At 40.6% G+C, this 25,204-nt stretch overlaps 1 protein-coding gene across 5 annotated transcripts in view; it reads right to left on the reverse strand.

Annotated features, from left to right (window-relative positions):
- The window catches only part of mgat5 (alpha-1,6-mannosylglycoprotein 6-beta-N-acetylglucosaminyltransferase), a 98,403-nt gene that overhangs the window by 34,253 nt on the left and 38,946 nt on the right, over positions 1-25,204 (reverse strand). For all 5 annotated transcript variants that reach the window (XM_051943575.1, XM_051943571.1, XM_051943574.1 and 2 more), the window contains 7 exons: positions 24,467-24,543; positions 21,474-21,563; positions 17,159-17,230; positions 11,729-11,890; positions 10,070-10,239; positions 8,423-8,557; positions 2,763-2,896 (listed from right to left, as the gene is read on the reverse strand). In XM_051943575.1, coding sequence (XP_051799535.1) covers positions 2,763-2,896; positions 8,423-8,557; positions 10,070-10,239; positions 11,729-11,890; positions 17,159-17,230; positions 21,474-21,563; positions 24,467-24,543 — 840 coding nt within the window. The remainder of the gene's footprint in view (positions 1-2,762; positions 2,897-8,422; positions 8,558-10,069; positions 10,240-11,728; positions 11,891-17,158; positions 17,231-21,473; positions 21,564-24,466; positions 24,544-25,204) is intronic.

Raw genomic sequence — 25,204 nt, forward strand, 5'->3', positions numbered from 1 at the left:
GTTTTCTATGAGGTTGCATTGTGAGCAGAATAAGCCACACTTGCACATTATGTATTATTGACAACCTCAAAAACTCAGATTCAGACCTGTAGGATTTCAAACGCAAGTTCAGGAGCAAATCCTGTCAGACTTCCTGTATCATTCTTCGTCTTTGGAATTGGTTTCCTATTTAATTCTATCTGTCTGAATTACTATAATATTACAACTTGACGTTGCTATACAGGGATTTAATAAATGACCAGAGAGGGACTAAAAATATATTTCATTTTTCCAAATAAAAAATCCCGCAGTGCAAATAATGAAGCCATTTTATGTTTGCACGGCATTTCTGGACTCCAGTGTCGCAGCTTTTCTGCACCACTTCTAATGTATTAAACCACTGTAATCAATCAAAGCAAGCATTTGAAAAGGCTTGAAATAATACAGGGTAGGATCACAGCAGGAGGTGCTTAATTACACTAGAATAGGTGTCAAACGGTGTTTCTGTTTGCTAATCCTACCAATGATACTTTGAGGAATTAATTTTTCTGCATTTCATGGTGTTTTAAGAGTGTTGTCGAGCTGTTGGACAACATGTACAGAAGACGCAGTCAGAGACCGCACAGTGCTGCTCTATTGATCCCTCACAGATAGAAAGAGAAAAAAAACTTCAGTGAAAGGGTGTGCCAGCAACCTTATCAATCAAAGCTTTAAAGGGACTATCAGCCTGGCAGATCTCAGGGTCGATTATGCAGTTGGCAATGCTTCAAAGATAAATACTATCTGCTGCTGCGTTCAACCTCTGACCAGTATTCATCATTATTGCCGGAAGGGATTAAACATTCGGCTGCAGGGAAGCACAAAGGAAAAATGCAGATGAGGCATAAAGTGGACTTTTGGTAGCAAGTCAGTGTATTTAGAAGGGTCGTGATTTCATAAACCTCCTACAAAAGAGTAAAATGGCGCTGAAAAACACATAGAAAGCTGGTTAAGATACTCTTCAATGTATGAGTTTCACCAGATTTTAAGAATCTATCTCCCCCCACATACGAGAACGTCCTTCATAACAAACTTCAAGCTGATAAAGTGCTGCATGATTGAATTACACTTGAAAGGACTTGAACCCCTACATCTCATTCTGACCCACAGCAATGCACAACTACATTATATTTGGAAGTGTTGAGCTCTCTAGATTATGAATGAGTCATGCTAGCACACAACTTTACTTAGACAGCCGGGTCAAACACAAGTTGTGTACTAGAAAAATACTCGCAGCTATCCCGACTGAAATAGATTAATGAGGTCAATTTGGCCTTGTCTTGTCTTATTGACCAGAGGCCACACACTCCCAATTCCCCCAACCAATGATTTATGGAGCACTGCCTAATCGTAACAAATGGACCAATCCAAATGTAGAATAAATTACCTGCTGGAGCCTGATTTGACCGTTGTTACATCTACATTTAATAGGTGAGTTGAGATACAATTTTAAACAGAAAAAATACAAAGATTGGATTGAATAAATTTGTTACAAAGTGGCTGTAAAGTTGGGTTTACCTTCTTGGATGAACCGTATAAAAACATTCCAACAACAGCTAAATATGGGAGTTGCCTCAGCGTTGCTAAAATGTCCAGAAGCTGTAAATATCACACAGCGTCCAATCAAAGTGAAAGAAACACATCTTCAGACACTCACACTACTTGTTAAAATAAAAATTCTACAGTCTAATGACAATAAGAAACTGTTCTGGTGCATATTTCACCTACTAGTCTTTAGCCTGAAGGAAGGTGTTGCACTGCACAATGGAGAGCGTCTCTTGTGCCTGGAAGTGATGCCATTCTGTGGTTTTAACACTCGACCACACCGCCGTGCACTTGTTTCAGTAGCGATACCATCTAACCCAGCGACTCTTAACTGGATTTTGTGCAAAGGCCCCAGTGTGTTATGAGAAAGACATACCCTATTCAGCAGACAAAGGGCCCATTCAGGTGCAGTGGCATTCTGGATAGCTCCGGGCCTCACCTCGTAACCGGGGATTGTAGGGGTAGCATTTCACTTTCTCTTAGCCACGGGGAAAAGGTCAGTACCCTCGGGGGATGGCTCCCTTTCCTCCCCAAAAAATGCTCTCTCCTCTGCAGCGCTGCCACCGCTCATCCACCTCAGCAAATGCAGTTGACTCCAGTTACAGGCAGATCTCACGGTAGGAACGATGCGTGCACACACTGTGCTATAAAACCCTCCATGTCCTACATTCATAATCACAGCAAAATGGAGAGCTGAGTGCCTGACCTCTTACTTACTAATCTGCTTGATGATAGTCCATTAGCTAGCACCGTGCTGAATTTTCTGAGGATCTTTGATGCCTCTTTTCCAACAAAAACATTATTTTACCCGACAAAATCTCACTGGAACTATGTACATTGACAACGACCAAGGGTGCTGAACATTTAAACTGATTTATGTCGGAAGTAGCTGTGTTTGGCAGCTCGAATGGGGGACTTAAAGAGATGATGGAATCTATCAGAGTCATGTTGTGAGGAAGAAAAGTGTTATCCTCAGCCCTGCTGCTCAACACGCTCGAGTAACTTTGCATTTTGGAAGCATCAGGGACCTTTTTACACTGTCAACCTGTTGATTTAGAGGTGGTGGTTTTCATTCTGTAAACAGGAATACATGATTTTTTAAAACCCACATGCATACCTTATTTAAACCACATAATTTCTCTCAGAGATGATGCTTTCTGGTAATTTTGGTGATGATTGTAAGTGTGTTGGCGACTTACGGAACATGGTGTTGAACTGCTGTGGGTTGAGGTTCCACTTCCCCCATGGCGTCTTGTGACCCTTGGACTGGGCGTAGTGGGCGTGGTTGAACTCTGGTTCCGTTCCAAACGAATCCAGCACCCTCAACATGCACCTATGACAAGATAAAGAAATTTAATGGCTGTTTGTGGCCAGAAGCACAGACTTCTGTATTGTATGTATACATCTTTAACAACATCAATTTAACAATTATAATATCAACTCTTTACAGAGTTTTTATTGTATGTGCTCAAAGCCAGTTACTTGAAGAAAGTGCTTTTTTTTACACAGTTATTGTCTCCAATCTATATTCTTGACTTGGTTTTTAAGTGTTTATTAGAGCCCAAGTGAAGCACACAGCAACCAGTCCAAGATAACCTAATTTAACACCTAATTATACCATCCGAGTAAGCCAGAAGACCCACAAAACATGATACTACTTTTGGTTTTTCGATTGTTGTAGTGACATTACTATCAATAATAGAAGTATTCCACTAGATCCTCAGTTCCTCAAATGCTGCAAGTACATGAAGACTCTTGTGTTCACTCTTGCAGCCAACAGCAAAACATTTGGTGTGTTCATTCTGAATGGCTAATCATTTTTAACACTTCAACTCTTTCTTACCCAGTTTATATTTTGTACCCCACATACGAGACACAATAAAAATGGGTTTTTGGGAAAGGTCATCAATATAAAAGTTTTGAAGAATGGCCTGAAAAAGATTCAATGCCACAAAGGGAAAATAAATGGCAGTGTCCGAAGCCCAATCATATACAGTCAAGCCCGAAATAATTCATACTCCAAGCAAATTTTGACTTAAAGTTACTTTTAAATGTAAATAAAAGCTAAGAATTTTTTTTCCCACAATGACGCCTCTTGTACATCATCTTATAAAAACACCTGTGTCATTTCCAATCAAAAACAAACTTGCTGGTTGAATAAAAGGAAGTCAAAATTTGCTAGGAGTATGAATAATTTGGGGCTTGATTATATGTATACAAAATAGAAAACTATTTTCCAACAGCTCCATTTAAGATGACGGAAATAAAGTGTCAGATAAGTCCTGTCCAGTGGAGGTATGAGACTGTGTATGAGCATCATGGCTGACTCAAAGGTCACATTGCAGGATTAATTAGACCACAACCAGAGGAGGGAATCGTAATCGCCTGCTGACCTTTAACTCCATGCTCTACAGTCGCCGTCCAACTCCCACATTGTTGACTGTGTGTTGTCTGCACTGCCCTCTCCTATTCACGTTGTTTTTTTCTTCTTTTTGTTAAAGAAGGCATAAGGGCCAATGAGCTGATATCAATCTGTTGACTTGGACACAAATTACTCTCTTTTCAAATCAAGCCTGTTTTATTGACCATCTCGTGCCAGAATCTTCTTAGGGCTAAATAATCAGTGTAACTAGAAGCAGCCAGTTGTAAGCAGACCGGTAGGCAAGTATATACCGGTATATATGCACTCATCTCTCTCTGTGACATCTCCAACAACAAAAATCTCCCTCTCTTCCAGTGACTGTCTCTCCGCCCACCCAGACGCTGCCACAGCTGGCTGTGTGAACTGTGAAGTGCCCTGGGAGAGCGAGGAGCCTGGAAACACATTCACCAGGAGGAAACTTTAGACTGAAAGCAGAATAACAACAACAACAACAACATGCCCACATGCCATCTCCGGTCGCTCCAGAGAAAAACAACCCTCATCTGTCCCTGGTAGATGTATTCTCAGCAGATGGTGATGCGATGTTGGAGCCATAAACATGATGTAAATATGGCTGCAGAGAGGCCCGTGGCTCGTGGGCGTCATGATGTGGCTGTTCAGCTTCACAAGTATGCACTGGGTGACACTTGGTGTGTTATTCCAATCAAGATGGGCTGAGTGAGAGAGGATGAGAGGATAGTTTCCTCAGGATGTAACCCACCTGAAGTGATACCAACTGGATAATGTATAACAAGAGCTATTGTAAATAATAAGTTTGTCTCCTGTCAAGATTATCTCCCATGTGAAATAAACACAGCAGTCCCACGCGGGTCATTAGGAAACAGTGGTATCACATGGGAGTTTTTATCTTATAGGTATCTAAATGAGGGACATATCTGCAAACCCCTGAGGCTAAACACAACAGCTGGATGATATGCAGACATATCACTTCATGGTCTGTCTTGTAAAAGCACGAAAGTCTCATCCAACTAATAACGTCTCATTATTACCTGCTATTTTTAGCTCACATTGTCTCCACGTGAATCAATGACAGTCCCATTTATTGACAGCGTGCTCTAAGTAACATTGACTTGAATTGCTGCCATAAAAATTTATCAAACAATAAATTAATATAGACAAAGATTCTGATTAGCTCACGTGCCACCTTGCTTTATCAAACATGTTGTATTCAGTTGATAAGCTGACTCAAAACAGCAAACATTCAATCAGCTTATAAACTGAACCTATTTAGAGATTTTCTTTAGCAACCATCTGGATCCATTCCCTATCTACACCATTTAATCCTCATTAGGGTCATGGAAAGGTCAGAGCCTATCCCATCTGACTTGGGTCGTCAGTCTATCAGAGGGCAACATCCATCCATCCATTCTCTATACACTGCTTTATACTTACTAGGGTCGCGGGGGTGCTGGAGCCTATCCCAGCTGACTCGGGCGAAGGCAGGGGACACCCTGGACAGGTCACCAGTCTGTCACAGGGCTACATATACAGACAAACAATCACACTCACATTCATACCTACGGGCAATTTAGAGTGATCAATTAACCTCAGCATATTTTTGGACTGTGGGAGGAAGCCGGAGTACCCGGAGAAAACCCACGCATGCACAGGGAGAACATGCAAACACCATGCAGAAAGATCCCAGGCCCACCCCGGGATTTGAACCGGGACCTTCTTGCTGCAAGGCGAAAGTGCTAACCACTACGCCACTGTGCAAGGGCAACATATACAAACAAACAATCACACTCTCATTCATACCTACGGACAATTTGGAATTACCAATTAACCTCAGCATATTTTTGGACTGTGGGAGGAAGCTGGAGCACCTGGAGAAAACCCACGCATGCACAGGGAGAACATGCAAACTCCAAGATCCCGGGAAGGAAGAGACGTGAACCAGGGACCTTCTAGCTGCAAGGCAAAAGTGCTAACCACCAATCCACTGTACAGCCCAACCATCTGGATGATCTGCAAATTTGCAAAAGTGACCCCCAAAAAGCTGAATGTCAGACATGTCTGACAAAGTATGGCTGATGTTTGACCTGCATGCTCACAAAGTGAAACTTAAGGTTACCAACCATGGCTAACTGTCAATTTATTGGAGGTGCTTCAACTGAATCCAAAGTGTCCAAATCAAAACCATGTTTTTGGCAAAATAAAGTGACAATGTGATGAATTAAAATAGAAAACAGAAGAGACAAAAAGACAAAGAGCTAGCCACAGGACAAAGACACAGAATGATGAAATCAAACTCGTGGAACATCACAAAGCTGATGACTAATTTTTCATTGCTTCAGTTTCACTTCTGCAATTTTGTTTTCAAAGGCAGATATATAACTTGCATACATGAACACATTTTCTGCACATTTCCACTAGTCCACTAACTTGTTGAACGGGATTCTATTTTACACAGAGACAACAATAATTGAGAGTATTCCCATTCCTCTGGAGTTGTGTGAAACACGGTGATACACAGTAAGACGGATAGCCACAAGACTGGAGCAATAACAAAACACATTAATCACAAACAGGCCTGAGAGACTTGCTTATTTTGTCACTAAACACAAAAAATAAACCAACAAAAAAGGCTGAGCTTATTGGAAGTTTGACATATAAACAAACATTGCATGTTCCATCCATAGGGCAGCTCCCTGTGTAACAAATAAAGACTGAAGTGCCTTCATAAAGGGTTTGTGGGACTGTCAGACCACAAAGCCAAGAAATGTAATTCACTTCTACCAGAAGACAGTAAAGTAAAAGACACTTTGGCACAAGGAACGAGCAGTGAAACTGATTAGGTTACACTTTGTGAAAAAAGAAAGAGTGGAAAGATGTTTCCAACATGTACTTGCACGTCTTCTTTCACAAAGCGCCCACAAAACGTACAGTGGCATTAAGTGCTCCGACATAAATGCTCAATAATGGTGGGAGAAATAATGCAGCAAACAGCATCTGGACCTCACATTATGCCTGAGGCTGAATCAATTTCCTCGGGGCACAAAGCGAGCGGATGCGGTTTAAGGTGTTATGTCGCAGGCAAACAAAACCTGGTGACAAGCAGGAGGAACCAGCGGGGCCATTAGTGCCCCCAGACTTATTGTTCCTTCTCTTTTCCTGTCACTCGGAGCTGACGGGAGCTTTTTCAAAACAAACCAGGATGGCCTAATCTACAGTCCTCAGCGGAGCACTCGGAGAAAGAATAGACTCGGTCGCTGACAACATCATGAACAACAGACGCTCCTTGGGCCTTTTGGGAAATTGTGGTAATGTACGAGCAGAAAATAGACTCATTGTCCCAACAAGTGTCAGACAAACCTCAACTCAATGCCCTGTGCCTGCTGTCAAACCACAGTGGGAAGCTGCAGCACGGGGGTAAAGACCTGAACAAATTACCAAATTCATTGACTGGCTGACATAATGAGATAAAGCAAGAAAACGCTGGACCTTGTTCAATCAGTAACTTACAATGTGTGATATTTAACCACTCGAGCAGATTTCACAACAGCCACTTCCAGCAAACTAATGCCAAACTTTGACCACATTGAGAAGTGTGAAAATATGTGAGTGTGGGGGGAGTGAAACAGACAGAGCATGCTCAGCAGAAACTCCCTGGATGAATGGAAGTTATAAAAAAAATGGAACTAAATTAAAGCTTCAAGTGTTTTGTTTCTGCATCTCACAGTGTGTAAATTTATGCTTGATCTAAAACTTAATCTGTTTCTTACTATACAGCAGATGCGTCAATACGCAGCATAAAAATAGTAATGCTGCTTCTCATATCAAATAACAAAACCTCTCTGTACATATTTTGCACAAATATAATGTTGGATGTTGTATCATTGTTAGAGAAAATGCATTAATGTCCCAAAAACAACATTGAAAAATATTTATGGTCACAAGTAAATGGCGTAAAATCTAACTGATCATTTTAGATGTGTGTCCTCGTAACACCACAACCACTGCTACTGTCAGATTTTGATTCAAATATGGCTTAAATCCTATGGAGTTAGAACAGTCTCATAATTCACAAATGCACACAGAAGAATTCGCAAATGTAAACTGCAATCCACAAATGCACACAGAAGAATTCACACATGTGAACTGGGATTCACAAATGTAAACTGCAATCCACAAATAAATTAAGAAAGTTCACAAATACATTTGTGAACTTTCTTAATTTATTTGTGGATTGCAGTTTACATTTGTGAATCCCAGTTCACATGTGTGAATTCTTCTGTGTGCATTTGTGAATTATGAGACTGTTCTAACTCCATAAAATCCTAATATGTAATAAATCCTTAAATGCAAAACTAGAAAAAACACAGAAAAAAAACAGAAAGAGTAAAAAGTGCAACAGTCACTGATTGAGAAAACAGATTTTAAGAGACTTTAAATTCATAATATAAATGTACTCACTGGTAGTGGACCCAGGAAGGCCCCAGCGTCTTTTTAAACTGGGTGAGACCCACGATGTCGATGTAAATAAGCTCCACCACCTTGTCGCCCTGAGTGGGGCAGCTGGATTTGTTCCCCATAACCTTCCGCATGATCCTGGGGAAAAAAACCTTGGAATTAAAATCAGTTTTGAAACAACGTATCGATCCACATGCGTCAAAACATGTTTCAATATGTCACCTTTGGCTTTCTGGTTTCTGCATTTAATGCCACTGAACAAACAGCCTCTAAAAGGTCAGCTGTTAAAGTCAACTAGAGCACGTATACCAAACCGATACTGGCTAAGAAACCATCAACATAAGTACGTATACAAATTCTTTCTAAACAACAGATTAAAAGGAATTTTCCAAATTCAGGTTTCTTGATGGTGCAAAAGGCTTAAAATGTGCAGGATATTTCTGTTTGGAGGTGGACAAACAACATTTGTCGATTTATTTCTATTAAACCTCTGTGCATTTGTGACCTCAAAAAAGAAAAAGAGAGAATTCACCCCTGACATAGTGAGGACAAATCATGCAAAACACAAAAGATAAAACGTTTAGTTTAGTCTGAAAGACAAAACTCGCAGAAGCAGTTCGTATCAAACTGTATCCAAGCAGCATACAAATATCAAACATGTCAGGTGATAGTTTGTAAATAACACAGGAGTGACATCTTTCTACCCTCAGGCAATTAAGCAAATATTGTTGAGGATGTAGGTTTATTTATTTTATGGTGCGAAACAAATGTTTGGAAGGCTGACTATTGACCTTATTCACATAGGATTTGGATTATACAGTGATTATACAACGTATTAAGCCCCTTGAGCATTTTCCTCATTTGTTGCTTTTCAACTTTGAATTAAGGAGTGATCACTGACCAGGATATATCCTTGAACTCACACATCAAACAGGTCTTTAGAGTAGCCTCCTTTCACATGTGAAATGGTGTCAAAATATTCACAACATCCCGTCTCAGAGTGATGCTGAAAAACTGGTTCCTGCATATGTTACGAAACCTTTTCTGGTGTTTTTGTTTCTGAACATTTGCTGTTTCAGTGAGTAAAGCGACCAACAGTGCAACAAAAATTTAATACAAACATGATATTTAGTCCACTACAATAGTATGCCAAAATGTACGAAACGTCAGTGTGAACCCATTAGTACGCTTAGTGCAAAATATTTACAGGTAAAACAGCAGGATGCAACCAACATGATGCACATGTTTACTCAAGCTCACATCTAACATCTTTTACTCCTCAATTTAAGTTTAAGAATAAGGCTTCACTTTCCATCGAGACTGAGGTGTTGTGTAACGTGTTGACAATTCTGTCTGATAGCAGGCAGATGCCATTAGAGGAAAAGGGAATGAGGTTTGTGGGTTACCACCGTAATGTGCCTCTAATTGGCGATGGGGCTTTTAGGAAGTGATGTGTTAATATGCTGAGAAGATGCAACGATTTATTCAGACAAAAGAATGTTGATATTGCTCTTTTTGCTCATTCATAATTATTTTATGCAGTCCAACTTAGAACAAGTCACAGTCGTCTGCTTTCTCCAAGTACATCACTAGGAGCAATTTAAATAGTCGATTAAGGGTTAACTGATGGCAATACTTGGTACTACTCACTCTTTGAGCTCAGTCAAGGAGGCGGAAATGCGAACGTCGTGGCCCAGCAGGTACAACGTGGTTATCAGATCACTCCACTGGACCAACTCGCCCAATGGGCCACCGCTGAAGGCATTTTCTGCTATCTTAAAGCCCGACTCCTTGGTCAGCAGACCCAAGTGGACCAGGATCTGTTGGAGGAAATAAGTGACACTGGTGACTAATGTAGTAAAGTATTTCATTTATAGTGAGAGATGTGGCTGTTTTTTAATGCTACTAAATGTATTATATAAGACAAGATGTAGCTAGAAGAGATTTCCCTGTAGAAGAGTGACAGACAAATAATTCAAAGAGCTCCTATCTGAAAAGATTTTACATGGGGAGTGTAAAAAATAAAAACATGTTTATCCTAGTCAGGGACTGGAGAAGCAGCTCCACTTTTTGTCTGAAAGCTGTCAGGTGAACAATGCACACACCGAGAAAAACACTCAAGTAAAGTATGAACAACACGCACAAGCAAACACACAGGAGGGTTTTCAGGTGCTGAGGGGAACACAGTGTTCCACAGCAGGAGCAGAAAGTAACAGCAGGCTTTGTTTGAAGTGACCGATTTGTTGTTTTTATTCCATTGTTGACAGCCAGCCTCGTTGCCAGAGCACACCAGTGGAGGATTAATATGTGTGGATTAATATCCAAAAGAGATTAGCAGCTGAAATAAAGAACTGGCTTTGAAGGGAGAAGGAGAAAATGCTTTTTGTTTAATTATAGACTCACACCAGTAAGGAGGGGTAGGCGAGAAAACACAGATAGACGTATAGATGTGGAGATTTCTTGTTTCTCTCAGCTTTGCTAAAGGGGATGCTGCTTTGCATCGGCACCACGGTATCACGGGAATGTGATGTGAATTATTCACAAGGCCGGTGGAAATTGTAAAGCACATTATTCAGTGCTGGGAGCTGCTACCAACTTGGAACACAATTGAATATCCGTGTCACTCCTTTCCCGTCACCATTTCTTCTCCGAGCAAAATTGGGGCGTGCAGTAAGTGTGAATAAGTGCAGGAATGTGAATTTTTGTGTGTCAGAGGAGTGTTTATGTCAACAGCCTAACAGCTTTTGGGAAGTGGTTTGAGAAACTTCCTACCTCTACTCACTTTAAGGGAGCTAAAAATTACTATTGTGCTAAATCAACTGTTAAGATTTCTGTGAAACCAGCATTCTCTCCCCAATTAGTTAACCAAATTCAAAGTTTCGCTCATTTTACCTGCTCAGTCTGTCCCTGTGTGTCTGTTAGCTGCTTAAAGTAATAACTTCAGACATTTCACATGGTATTCTGTCACCAGCTGATATGTTAATTACACCAACAGTACATCCAGCTCACAAAAGCTTCTCATTCATTATTCTGAACACTCTGTCTAGTCAGTCTTCCCTGAAAAAAACCGCCATGGCATAAAGGAAGCAGCAATTTTATGCTTCAGACAGCACGAACAAAGGTTCTTTAGCATAAACAACTGTGTGGTTAGCGCAAATATGAGCAGTGATCCTGCCTAAAGAAACCAAAACAAACTCCCCGACATAAAGGGAGAGAGAACTCACACTGACAGAGGCAGGCTCTCATTCTAAATGTGAGCTATCTCGCTCGCTTCCCGAAATTCTCCAGAGCACTTCATGTCATGCCCACCTTCTTCCTCCGCCGCTTGGCCAGGTTCTGCTTGGCAGCCAGCGATCGGATGGCGCTGACCCACGGCTCGGCCATGCGTTTGATCCTCAGCATCATCCAGCGAAACTCCTCCCGTTGTGACATCTTGCGGTAAAGCTCCTCAAAACTGGTCCGGATATCCGCCTGCACACACAGTTCACACAGTTTCTGTTTATACGCTGCTGGAGGTCGACGAGCAAATAAGATCATGTTCCTTGGCATTATGTTACACTTTCAAATATGCACGTATAGTTCAGTAAATGTATGCTTTCGAATGCTCTTTCAACTCTGCACCAGAAAATGTGAGGGCTAAGCTGTTTATCTGAAAATCTAAAGACACCGTAACACTATGTTGAGGTTGTTGTTGTGGGTTTTCTTCTATGTGCTTTGATTTCTCAAAAGCATTCACCAAACATACACTTGTAGCTTTGTAGTAACCAAATCATGGACACGTACACTGACAGACACTTTCCTGGTGAATCCTGTATCCTTCAAATAGCAGAATACAAAGCACGAATCTGAAATGATTCACAGAATAGAGGGCACTGAAGGCATCAGGTGGGTGGTTTGCTGTTGCTCAATCAAGGTGACCCAGATGTCCAGTTCAGCTTTAAGCACTGAATTTGAAATTATGATTTTTCATCTTAGGAACTATGAAGAATTTGTATATTATGGCTAAGTTTACATGTACAGATGACAGCAGACTTTGTAAGGGATAAAGTTACTATGCAACCACATGCTGGTACTGGTAAATAAAATGCATAGAAGGTGACCAAGACTCCAGAAGACCAGCAATTTCATTATAAAAAAAGATTTAAAAAAGCACTTTATGACCCATTTCTTTGTGCAAAGGCCGCACACACCGTGCATTAAAAATATAAACAGAAGGCTGATCGAGTTTTTCAGGGCTTTTTGTTGCCGATGGACTGTAAATGTACCTTTCATTGATTGTAATGGAAGCATAGCATCTGCTTCATGAAGTTGTATGTTCAGGGTAGCCACAGGTTACATACTGTTAGCCCGGATTCTACACGGGGTCATTAATAGCTCTGTATTAAATCTACTCCATAGTCTACAATCACTCCGCAATTACACCAACAAAACACCAGCTAGCAGTGGGGTTTCTTCATGCACTTCATGCAGATCACTTTGGATTTAGCATTGAAGCTAAATAATAATGAATAATAGTTATTTTTACCTAAATCACTGCAACACAGAGCTATGAAAACAAGGAAGCAACACACGACTACACGGGCTCATGCATTATGAACAAGAGAGGTACAATTACAGAATATTATACATGCAAAACACAACAGAACAAGGACGGTTGTTGTGGTCTCTGTTTCCACAACATGCAGCTACATTCATTGGAAGATCTGACTACAGCCTAGATCACATCCTAGATTTAACATGGCACATATCCAGGTTGTTTTCTCCTGACTAGATCCTTGGTTGTGTTGTATCTGCTCTCAGATGTACGTCGCTTTGGATAAAATCATCAGCTCAATAAAACTGTAGATAACCAGTACTGTATAAATGAAGATTAAGCCATGGGGCCCACTCCCTCAAACCATGTCAGCGGAAGAAAAGCTGATTTTTGGGGGACTAGAACTCAGATCACAAAGGTCTTATATACCTGGGATGTGGTTCAAAGCGGGGCCAGAGTTGTAAGTCTTAACTCTACTTTCATAATTTTAACAAGTCTTGAGTGATCATTTGGGGAAGCATTGTCTTTTAAACCTCCTCACAATATGTTCTCTGTCTGTAAAAAGCTTTGCTGAATCCATATCAGTCCCAGTATTCACTGAGCATGACAGTTTCTTTTAGCATTTACTACCCTGTTGATTGCTGTATTATCTTATATACTTTCTTTGTAGCTGATTTTATCTTTCTCTCTGCAGCTTCCATGACACAAACCCAAAGCAATCTTTAAATTTTTGATCTAATCTAATTGAGAGTCGCAATATTGACTTCCAAACTGCCAAAGGGCCATTTTCTTGGAGCGAGATTCTTCTGTAAGAGCTCCACTAACACCACAAAGAGCCCCTGCTCAAGTCAAACACGGCACGGTTACGATTAAAAGGTTTATCCACGCTGACTAAATCTCATATCTTACAGCTCTAGATTGGCAGATGGATTAAATGGATAGGGAAAGGAAAGCATGGCTGGGCTGCAGATGGAGGAGTGGATGAATGAATGTTGAATATAGGCTTTATTGTGTTGCACTTGTCAATCTCTCCGTGTTCGATGTGTTCAACTGAAGTGATTCTTTTTTGGTGACAGTAACCATCGTAAACTGTCAGAGGCATCTGCAGAGGAAATAATATACGGAGGACATGTTTGAGAAGTCTGAGGAGAGTAAATTTACACTCAAAAATATATATACTGAATTCACAAAGCGCCATCCTGTATTTATAGTGACAGAAACAAATACTGAAGCACTTGCAGCGCCAAGTCCTCCATGTTACAAGCAAATGTGAGTTTTGGCTGCGTAGTCTGAATGAGATGAATACATCGGTGACAAGTTTATTAGATCATTTATTTAAAAAAAAACAGCTTTATGTAGGAGCAGAGAGGAAATAATGGAGAGGAAATGAAAGGAAAGGAGAATGACAAAGGAAAGTCAAAAAATGAAACAGAAAAGAGAGAGAAGGAGGCAAAGGAAAGGAAAGGAAAGGAAAGGAAAGGAAAGGAAAGGAAAGGAAAGGAAAGGAAAGAATAAAACATAATGAAAGAGAGGAGACCAGGAAAGGAAGGGAAAAGAAAAGAAAAAGAAAACGGAAAGGAAAAGGGAAAGGGAAAAGGAAAGGAAAGGAAAGGAAAAAACAAAACATGAGAGAAAAAGCAAAGGAAAGAGAAGAAGGAAAATAAATGCTAACAGACACGATTTAGAGATCTAAAATTAAGCTTTAGAGGTCAAATTTCAAATGACAGGAGATGTCTAGAGACATTCTATTTGTGTTTGATTCTATGTAGTCTATGTTGTGTTAAATAAAAACAAATCAAACAAATTTCTCATGCTGTGAAACGTGCTAATCCGTTCATGTGTCATTAGAGTGCTGACTGACTGGAAACCAAACTATTGTACAAAATGTAGAACTGAAAATGGAGCCCCTGCCGACCACAGTCACGAAATCTGTTGAATCTCATCACACTGTTACATAAACCTGCCTCATCGGAATACGACACGGAGTGTTACAGGGTGAAAACAGTACGACTTCTCAGTTGTGTGTTTCAGATATTTTTATGAAAAGAGAAGCAGCAAATGAAACGGAGCTGGTGTGAGAAAGATGGAGAGAGCAAAGGAGAAACCACAGTGCCATTACCAGCTGCTAAGGTGGCTGAAACAAGGCTGTTGTGGGGCATTAGCATCCCTCATCACGACAGGAAATCACTTCCGCAGACTGAACCTATTAAAATCTGGGCCTGAATTAAAATCTCCAAAGCCTGTCAAATGGCATCTCCCCACCGCGGAGGGCTCAGTGCTGTTGATGCATCCAAGAGGGGGGATGAAGAGTGCTTAATATTGATTCACCCGCAGCAGAGGGAAGGCGGCACGGTTTTTCATGATACTGTGGACTGTGCACAAGCCTGCCGGCCCCGAGAATCCTCTAAGTGGGATTTGAGTGAGCCGCCGCATTGGCAGGGATAGAAGATCATTATTCCAGATTTGTCCCAAGGTCCCGTCACTCCGGCTTTGGTCTATGAGAGGAGCTCAACTCTTTTATGCTATCGAGGCATGTTGACTTTGGCTCAGTCAGTTTGCTCATTTGCTGCCTTGTTTTGAATATCAGACTGCAGTGTAAATTACCTGTTATTTTGCTCATTTAAAGTATGCATTGTTCTGTAGTGTGGAGTACAAATCTGCTAAAAATGATAAAAATTCAGATGGTCTTTCCCAGATGATTCCATAATTTCCAGAACGACTGAGGTGATTTTGTACTTGAGTGCATCTGCAGAGGAAATAACATTCTCTTTGGTGTATCACTGGTAAATCTGTCTGACGTAGTTTTTTTTTTTTTTTTTGCATGGGTGACATTCAAATCTGGGTTTGCCCTTGTCGTAGAGACATTCGTTGTGCTGATTTAAATGCTAAAACAAATTACATGCGTTGCCTCATGTGGTGGCAACAACTTTAAGGCACTGCTGACAGAGAGAGAATCAGAGAATCAGCTTCCTTTTCTTTTCTGGAGCTGAATTATTTCCATACAGCTGACAAAGGGCTGCCAGATTATGGCCAAAATGATAACCACACAGTTTAAATCAACATTGAGATCAAAATTAGCCAATTTATGGTGATTATTCAGGGATTCAGGAGACAAAATATTTTCCTAAAGGCAAAATATACATTAAATAGTATCCAAAATGCCTCACTGGCGGAATATCTGCTTAGCAACAGACAGGTTTACCAGTGTTCCTTAAATGCTTCATATGCAGCAGAAGCTAGCTGGGTTAGCAGTGCACAGAGAAGCCTCTAGTCTCCACTGCAAAGGTGTGAAACCAAAAATTACTTTGAAAACAGTTAAATACAGAGTTGTAAAGTTAGATACACCCAAGACAAAACAAGTAATTTTATCTACATGCACTGTTTTCTGTAACGGAGCATTTTAAACATCAATATCACAATTGATTACAGTCGCTTCCTTGTGGGAAGCCAAAAATCATAATCGTTAGTAATGTTCCTTCAATTGTGCAGCCCATCCAGTGGTGTTCTATTTCGTTTTAGCAATCAAATCTTCCTTTTATTTCCTCTGCAGCACTCATTTTGCCATGCAGCCAGCATGTCAACAAACTCTATGTCCTGTAAATAAAGTTTCATTAAACTTAATGTATTTAGAACACATCAGGCAGACTTCTCCTATGGATAAGTTGGAAACTGAGAACTGTGCGAGTCCTCTTTTTGCTTCAAACAACAAAATAGTTGGCACGTTATGTTTGCTTTTATTTGCATCTCTTACATCATACTTCCTAAAATCTCTCTTTGTACATGGCGAAGTTGATGCTACAATGGTATTTCGTGTTGCCCAAACACACACAATCCTCTGCAAAATGACTCCATTCAAGCCACCTGAACCACAACCAGGCTTAAAATTAACTATTTCTCTGATATGTGTGCTTGACGGCTTCAAAACAACCGCATTCCTCGAATGTTCACGCAGACTTACAGTGGATAAAGTTATATCAGGGCAGCAACTACAGATAGCTACCATCAGTCACACCTGTTCCTGCAAAAACAAAAATGTGTTTTGTAACAGTAGCTTGAGTACACATTGTCTATCTTGGCACAGGCGACACCTTGTGATGTGAGAGCCATCGAAAGGCTCATCTTGAAAGAGCAGCTGTGGTGGTGAAGCACTTTAAAGCCCTTCATTGTGTTTTGAGTTTACTGCTAACAGGAACTGTGCTGCTCACCTGCCCCCTCCGGTCCGTTTCGTCACTCAGGCTCTTTGTCCTCCAGGGCAGACGAGGACACCAGTTCTCCACCTATCAAACAGAACATCTGTTTAGTTCGCTGCATTCTCATCTTTCAGCAGCTCCTAATTACAAAAACACACAAACACAACAAAGCACCCAAGAACATACAAACACACACAAATGTCCATTTATGCGCATTTAGGGTGTTTTCTTTCATTCATCTGCATGATTATTCAGTTAAACAGGGTATTTACTAAGAACTGCAGATGTAAATGAGCCCAGCTGTTGTTTTCTGCTGCTGAACTTGGAACACTGAATATCAAAACACAGCTGGCCGAGTAATCACAAGATCATATACGTCTAATGCTGCATTTTAACGTCTTTGCATTGGCTACCGATAGAAGGACTACTTTGAAAATGCTTCCTCTGACTTAAAAGGCATCAAATAGATCTTCTGCGTATTTCCTGTCTTATTACTCTGCATGCTCTGAGGGGGAAAGGCTCTGTGGAGGGTTCAAATCCAGAACACATCTTTCCTCTGTTTGCCAAGGCCTCTATTAATGTAAATGGCCACACAGGATAAAAGTTAGGACACACCTGCACATGCTTTGACTTTGCAGACACTTTGGACTCATCTCATTGTGATTACATCTGATGTAAATCCAGTTCCTGTCTCCACCACTTCTGCCTCAGCAGTTCCTTCCCTTTTTAACAATTCTGACTGGTATTCGATCATACAGAAGGTTATGGGGAAGTGATGGGTTGCTTATCTCAGCAATAAGCGAATACATTTTTTTTTTCTGTTTATTCCCCATCTGGACCACAACACACACATCACGCTACTTGAGCCTCGGCCTTCCACCGCTGACATCCATCACGATGTGTTGCCCTCGCCGGTTTGCCCCCCTCGCAAGGTTAACGCGGTGGTCGACTCGTATGAATTATACATGGGTGTGTGTTTGAGCTTCAGCCACCGTGTGTGCTCTTAACGGACGGGCTAAGACGGATCGAGAGACCCATCGCAGCTGTCTTCGAGATGGAAAATACATGCATATCGCCATGGCAACGGTGAGATCACATGACCAGGAGGGGAGGCTGAAGGCTGTTAGATTAGAAGAAATCGATGCAAAGAGAGACAAGATACATGTGTTTAGATTTCTTTCTGTATTTTTCATAGCAAATATTTCTGTTTGTGTCCTGCTTCTGTGAACTGAGAGCCGGGCTGAAGAGGCTTCTCTCCCCCTAATGGATTTCACTGTTGTCCATTTCACTTCTATTTCCATACAGAGCAGGCCAGGCTTTCTGGGTTCCTTCCTTGTTGACTGCAAAGCTTTCAGTTCATATGCAATATTCATAACAGGACACTGACCTTTCCAGAGCTGCAGCTAAGACTGAAATCTTACTTTTCTTAAAAAAAATATTCCGCCATTAGCCATGTTTTCTAAAAATAAATACAGCAACATTACCAAGGAAGAGCTCTCCACCACTCTCCCTTGAATCAGCAGTTGATGAAACAATTTAAGACAGATGAAAAGCAATTAAGTGCTACGATCTATGGAGGATCTCACAAATGATACATCACATTTGAAATATGAGAAGTAGAGGGGTTTTTTGCAGTGTTTTTTTATTAGCACACATTTTTGTATTCAGAAGGTGTTGGGAAATGTGTAAATCATTATCAGATTACATTTTTGTTTGGATTGTAATTCAGCAAAGAATAAAAGCAACTGCAGAGACTCTCAAAGGCAAATATTAAAATCCATTCCTCGGCTTAATACATTTTATATCAGACTTTAATTAGATTTAACACCAAGATTAATTTCATTACTAGAGAATGAATATGTGGCCATTTGGCAGAGCTAAATCATACAAAATTCAAGGTCTAAAAGTGTGCCTTGAAGGGACACAAGCTTCTATATGTTAGTGCTCGTAAATAATGAATGATCCCGCCATGCTGGTCTGGCAGCTTTTTCTCTGGATGTGTAGAGACTGAGGCAGAGGAGCAAAGTCATTGCACGTCTTCCCCTTGCAGGCTGAAAACTCATCCCTTGAAAAAGTGCCTCACACTACGGCACTCCTCCCCTCCCTTCTCACTGAATCATCTCCTCTTTCTCCCACACTGTCCTCTTCAACGCACTCTAATTTGCTCTCATAAAAAATGAAATCCCCTTTACCTCTCTCCTTTGCTCTCATTTTTAGCACTTCATTCTTATGTGATCACTCTCAGGTTAAAGGAAGCGCTCATTTCTCAGGGCTGTAGCTGTTTGTCGGAGTTTGCTCTTGTTTGTTTTTAATGTTTGACAACGTGGAAACGATACTGTTGAGTCTGAGTGTTTATAGACCTATGAGGAGAATATAACATCCCTCAATGCATGCATGAAATATTTAGAAATGTCACATTTTCATCACGTCTGGCATTTGCCTGGCACTCTGGGGGTTTTCCTGGCTCTGAATGGGCCTTTGAGGAAGGGCTATGCACGACAGTATGCACAGTTTTTGTCTATTTTTTTGACAAATATCTGTATTTTCCTACTGGTTTTGCAGACAAACCAACCAGCCTCGTGTAAAATGAAGTGAATGAGAGAGGAATTGACTGTTGGAGGCCAAAGATAACATATTTGGGTTGATATTCTGCTTGTTGAAACAGCATTTTCCTGAATTTCTATTAAACAATTTGGAGGGGATTTGAGCAGCTAGTTTTATTCTCAATTGTTATCTTTCTGGTGCAGGTGATTTTCAACAACCAAAAAACCTCTATGAAGGAAAAACCCTGCGCTCATGTTGCTGCATACTGGTCCTATTCAATTGTTTAAGGGGAGCTTAGCAGAGAATTAGTGGATTCATTTGCATTTTCCTTTGCAGATTTTACAGAAATCTGGTTAAATTATGCACAACATTTGAATGCAAAACCTCTCCATGTAATCAAGGGAAGCAGTCATTTGTTTAGTTGTCATTTCGAAGGAAGTGAATGACTGTTTCTTCTTCAGTTTACAGACATTAGTCAACTATAACTGCCCACATGATCAAAGCCATCATGTTGCAATTCATGTATTTACAAAAAACTGCATATTTTCATACTGTCTTAATATCTTATCAGTAAAATGGCTTTTATAAGGCAGGAAATTAACTGACAGACGAGTAACAGAGATAAACAACGTAAACAGGAACAACTGTAGATCTCAAATAAGCTTTTTTTTATTACCTTTTCAGCTGTTTCAAATAACAGAAGGCCATTTTGCTGCTTTTTATCCTCACTAGTTAACTTACAGAAAAAAGTCATTGTTTCAGCAGCCACCAGCTACTTTTAAGGTGGAATGCCTTCTTGAATGTTGCTGAATGCGTGAGTTGACATCAATCAACACATCCTAAATGTCAACACAACAACTCCGACCAGGTGTATTTATTGGATCTGCTGCTTGACATGCAGTCTGGAGATGATTGAAACGTCTAGCATTTAAAACCACGTACATACATCTAAAACGGATTATGCAAATTGAATTTCCCACCTCCTTTCTCAGAAAAGAAATGGAGTCTGACAGCATTACACCTCTGCATGTAACATTTAAAACTTTATGTCAACAAATAAGACTGTTTAAAGCACCAATTGAGCACAGTCATTAATCAGCAAAAAAAGTCTTCACCCTGTAAAACCCAATGTTGCAAAAATACATCATCAGCTTATTTTTTTACTTTCTATTACATACATATATTTTTTTGCTAAAAAATTCTATATATGGGTTTCTATATACACATATTATTATTATTACTTATATTGGTTTTATTTATTTATTAGTTTTTTTCAAAAAATTTTTCAGTATTTGGGCCTTACAGTGTTAATCGGGTCTACAGTGAGGCACACTTGAATGTAATCCCTGTTGATTTTGTTTCATGTATGAAATGTTTTTAAATGCTGTCATCATCATCCAGCCTTCAAATATACATTTACAATTAACACACACACACACAGACACACACACACATGTTTGTACTTCTATCTTAGTGAGGACATCCATAGGCGTAATGCATTTCCTAGAGCCTTACCCTAACCTTAACCATTACAACTGATTGCCTAAACTTAATCCTTACCCTAACCCTAACCAAACCTCAATTCATACCTGTTCTCTAAAAACAAGTCTTCACCCTCAAACATGGCTGTTTCAAAGTGAGGACCGGCCAAAATGTCCTCACTTTGTAAAAATGTCCTCACTTTGATAGTTAAATGCAGAAAATGGTACTCACCATGTAGCAAGTACAAGAACACACACACACACACACACACACACACACACACACACACACACACACGACTCACCTCGCTGAGGTAGATGAAGAAGGAGCAGGTGGATCCATCCACCCCATAGTTAGAATAGCAGGAATCTGAGCGCCACATCTCCTTCATCCACTAAGAAACAGAAGAACAAGGCAAGATTAAAATCTGAAGTCCTGCACTAACTCACCCAAGCTCCAATATCAAGAAAATATACTGCCTATGAGCCTGCTGTGTCTTAATAGCAGCCTGATGTATTTTATCAGCAGCTGCTATTCAATTCTACTCCGGCATTCACACTGACAACCTAACAACTGTCATTTTCTTTCTAATAACACAGCTCTTTGGCTGAATACAAAAAAGTGGAGCCTGTGTGCCAATTTACCAGCAACTGTGGTTGGTGTGTGGCCTGATGGTGAGAGAATACGTAACACATAATGTACAGCAGCCACCTATCCTCAGTTTGAGAAGCAAGATTGTGACAGTTATTGGCTTTGCAACGTCCCCGTTGTGAAATACATGTAAAAATTATACAGTGAACTGCATGTTTGGCTGACAGAAAAATAGCGAGGTTGTTCTGGGGTAGATTTCCTGTGTGAATATGTAGGAATAAATCGATGTGAACATGCCACTCTTGACTACAGTGGATCTATCCTCACTAATACATTTTCCAGAAAAAGAAAGATAGAAAAACAAGGACAGAGGAAGAGTCTGGACATGAACTGAGATGAGAAAAGTGTGCCTGTATGTCATCTGGCGGGCAGATTTCTGTGACACTGTCATTAATGTGGGAGTAGACGGGCTACTGAGCTAAAATGTGGACTGACAGCTATCCGGATCACTTCATGGGCTGGAGTACATCTTGCATGCTGACTTGTAGTAACCTAAGGGAGCAGCACACAACAATTCAAAGCCGTTTATAGTAGGAGGACTTGGCAGATGGGCTTGGATGGGAGTAGTTTGGGCGGTGAAGTCATTGAAACTACAACCAAAAGAGGTCTATAAAGAGAGAAAATGGATTTGTCAGATCGTGCAAAAGTGAGTGCCGATGCCGAAACGGCTGTGGAAAACCAGTTTAGTGAATTCTGAAATGTGCATCATGTGTGCATATAAATAACGTGTGTGTAATATCTCGTGCACATGTAGGGAAAGCTCTGGCATCGCCCTGCGCCCAGTTGGAAATGCTGACAGTATCGGTGGAGGCTTGGGACTGGCTGAGCAGATGGTGTGTGTGATAGGAGCCTATCAGCTTCAGGGCCACCGGTGAATACACACACAAAAGCTAAGACACTGGACTGAAATTGTGCATACAGCCATGTGTGGTGTGTGTGTTATTTGTGTGTTTGCACTTGTGTCTGTGTGTCGCTAGCACCCGATTGTCCCTAAAAGTGAAATTAAACCTGCAAGACATCTGGTTTTCCAGCTTGCTCATATAAAACAGGCACTCTATGGGAGTTTGCTTCCACAACTGCAGTGCCATGTTAGATGTGTACCGAGGAAGAAAACTGGGTAAATGGTGTGTCAAATATTGATTAATTTCAGTATCAAGTATTGCAACGATCCAACAAATAACTAAACAACAGCAAAAAGCTTTGAATGTAAGCGAAAGAGTAAATATGAAAGGAATTAAAGGTACCTCGTGGAGCTTTTGGATAAGACAAATGCATGAGTACACTTTCCTGCTGCTAGTTTCATTCTACTACACAGACCCACAGTCGGCAGTAGGACATCAGGCATTTCGACCATTTGGCTGCAATCAGAAAGCTTCTGTTTCACCTAGTTAGATCCATCTGCACTTCACCATGTCAGCGCTGGAGAATGATCTGACTCCACCACATTATTATTTTGCTATAGAGGTAAAAAGACTCCAGCTTATCAGTGTCCTATCACCAATCAATGGCCTTGGGTGGTGGATTTGCAAGCAGGGAAGTCAGCAACAGAAACTAAGCGTTTGGAAGCAGAATGGTCTAACCCCCTTTCTGCAGTTTTTGAATGGTCTAACTTTCAAAGTGCCACTGTAACACTACATTGGGGTTGTGGGTTAGACCACTTTGCCACTAAAGTCTAGACCATAAACTATTGCAGAAATTATATAAAACTCAGGATTTTTTGTGGGTTAGACCACTCTGCTTCAAACCCACTCAAATGATAATTCACTATTAAACTGAAGCAGGGCAGCCTTTTTGCATGATCCAAATGTTCTGCAAAATGTGCAATTTTCAGCGTATGTTGTTTAGAGGTTGTTGCTGTTGTTCACCTAAAACAGCTCGCAAGTTCCTACAGAGAAAAGCAGCCTACTATGTAAAGATGTCTTTGGCAGCTAAGAGACAAAAAATTGACAAAAAAGTTACAAAGTGACAAAAAAAATGGACAAACAAAACAAAAAATGACAAAAGCATGACACAAAACGACAAAAACAATCATAACAATTTGTCGTGGTCTGGAAAATATTTTAAATTTATAGTTTTACAAATTTACATTCTACAGTTAACGTCTTCTCTGTAATTTTTACACTTTACAAAGTCGTCCCACGGGTCGGATTGGACCCTCTGGAGGGCCGGTTTTGGCCCACGGGCTGCAAGTTTGACACCCCTTTCATAAAAAAAACATTTATAGTAATACCACATGAACATTTTTATTAAGATAATTTACAAGTAAATAACAAAACTACAGTGTTCACAGTGTGCTAAGAGGCTAACAGGTCCCTTGGTAACCAAACTATAACATTACTTACAAATCAACAATTCAAACAACGGCCTGAAAAACTCCTGCATCTATCTCCGATGCTCAAACACTTAATATTTTCTGTGTTTGCACTTGCACTTCCCACAACATCATTTGCCAGTCAAAATGTGTGGGCATGCAGCTGCGGTGTCATTACTGCAGGCAGCGCTCTTTTCCAAACTCAGGCTACCTCCCCAGTTCTTTTCCGTATTTCAAACAACCCATTCGCAGGGATAAAACTGTGTGAAAGACATGCAGCCAGAGTGAGGTGGTGGAGAGGCTTGTTTTTCTATGTGCTCGCATGCGTGATTCACCTTGAGCTTGTCCTCGCAGTGAGGAAAACCATCCAAAGGCGGCAGCTCGCACTTCTCCTGGGCTCCATTTAGGAGGTCTGGAGGAAGAGAGAGAGGCAGAGAAAATCAATAAGGTCTAGTCAGTGAGCGCCAAAATTCCTCATCTGTCCGGACCTTTAACAGGATGTATCATTCTTACACTGGAGACGATGCAGATGTAAAGAACTCACAATAAGGGTCTGAATCAGGAGATAAAACACATGCATGTGTGCAGAAATGGGGTAAAGGAGTTCAGCTACTGTCTTTCTAAATATCACACGTGACTTACAGAGAATCAGGAACCAGTGGGAGACAACAGGACGCCAAGACAAATGTGTGGGCAACAGCCACAAGCAGCTGGGCAAGACTGTGTCGCAGAATCACTCAAAGCAGATTAAAATGCAGTGGAATGAATTGTGGTTGTGTCACACATTTATCTTTCAATCTCCAGCCATGTTGCCAACACTGTCAATGTTCCTTTGTTGACTGTTAGATTATCCAAAGGCTCTGGGCTAACAAAATTATAATCCCTAAAGCAGACATGGAATTAAACGCTCCATTTGCTGCAGTATTTATCGGCATTAATTTACAACACTAGTAACTCAATATCTATACTTTTATATTTGAATTTTTAGCGGCACCATTCTCTACATGAACCCTCATTGCTATTTTATCCCACTGATATTAAACCACTGTTCACTCTGATAAATCTTCATCAGA

Source organism: Acanthochromis polyacanthus, chromosome 22, assembly GCF_021347895.1.
Source record: "Acanthochromis polyacanthus isolate Apoly-LR-REF ecotype Palm Island chromosome 22, KAUST_Apoly_ChrSc, whole genome shotgun sequence".
Taxonomy (NCBI): Eukaryota; Metazoa; Chordata; class Actinopteri; family Pomacentridae; genus Acanthochromis; species Acanthochromis polyacanthus.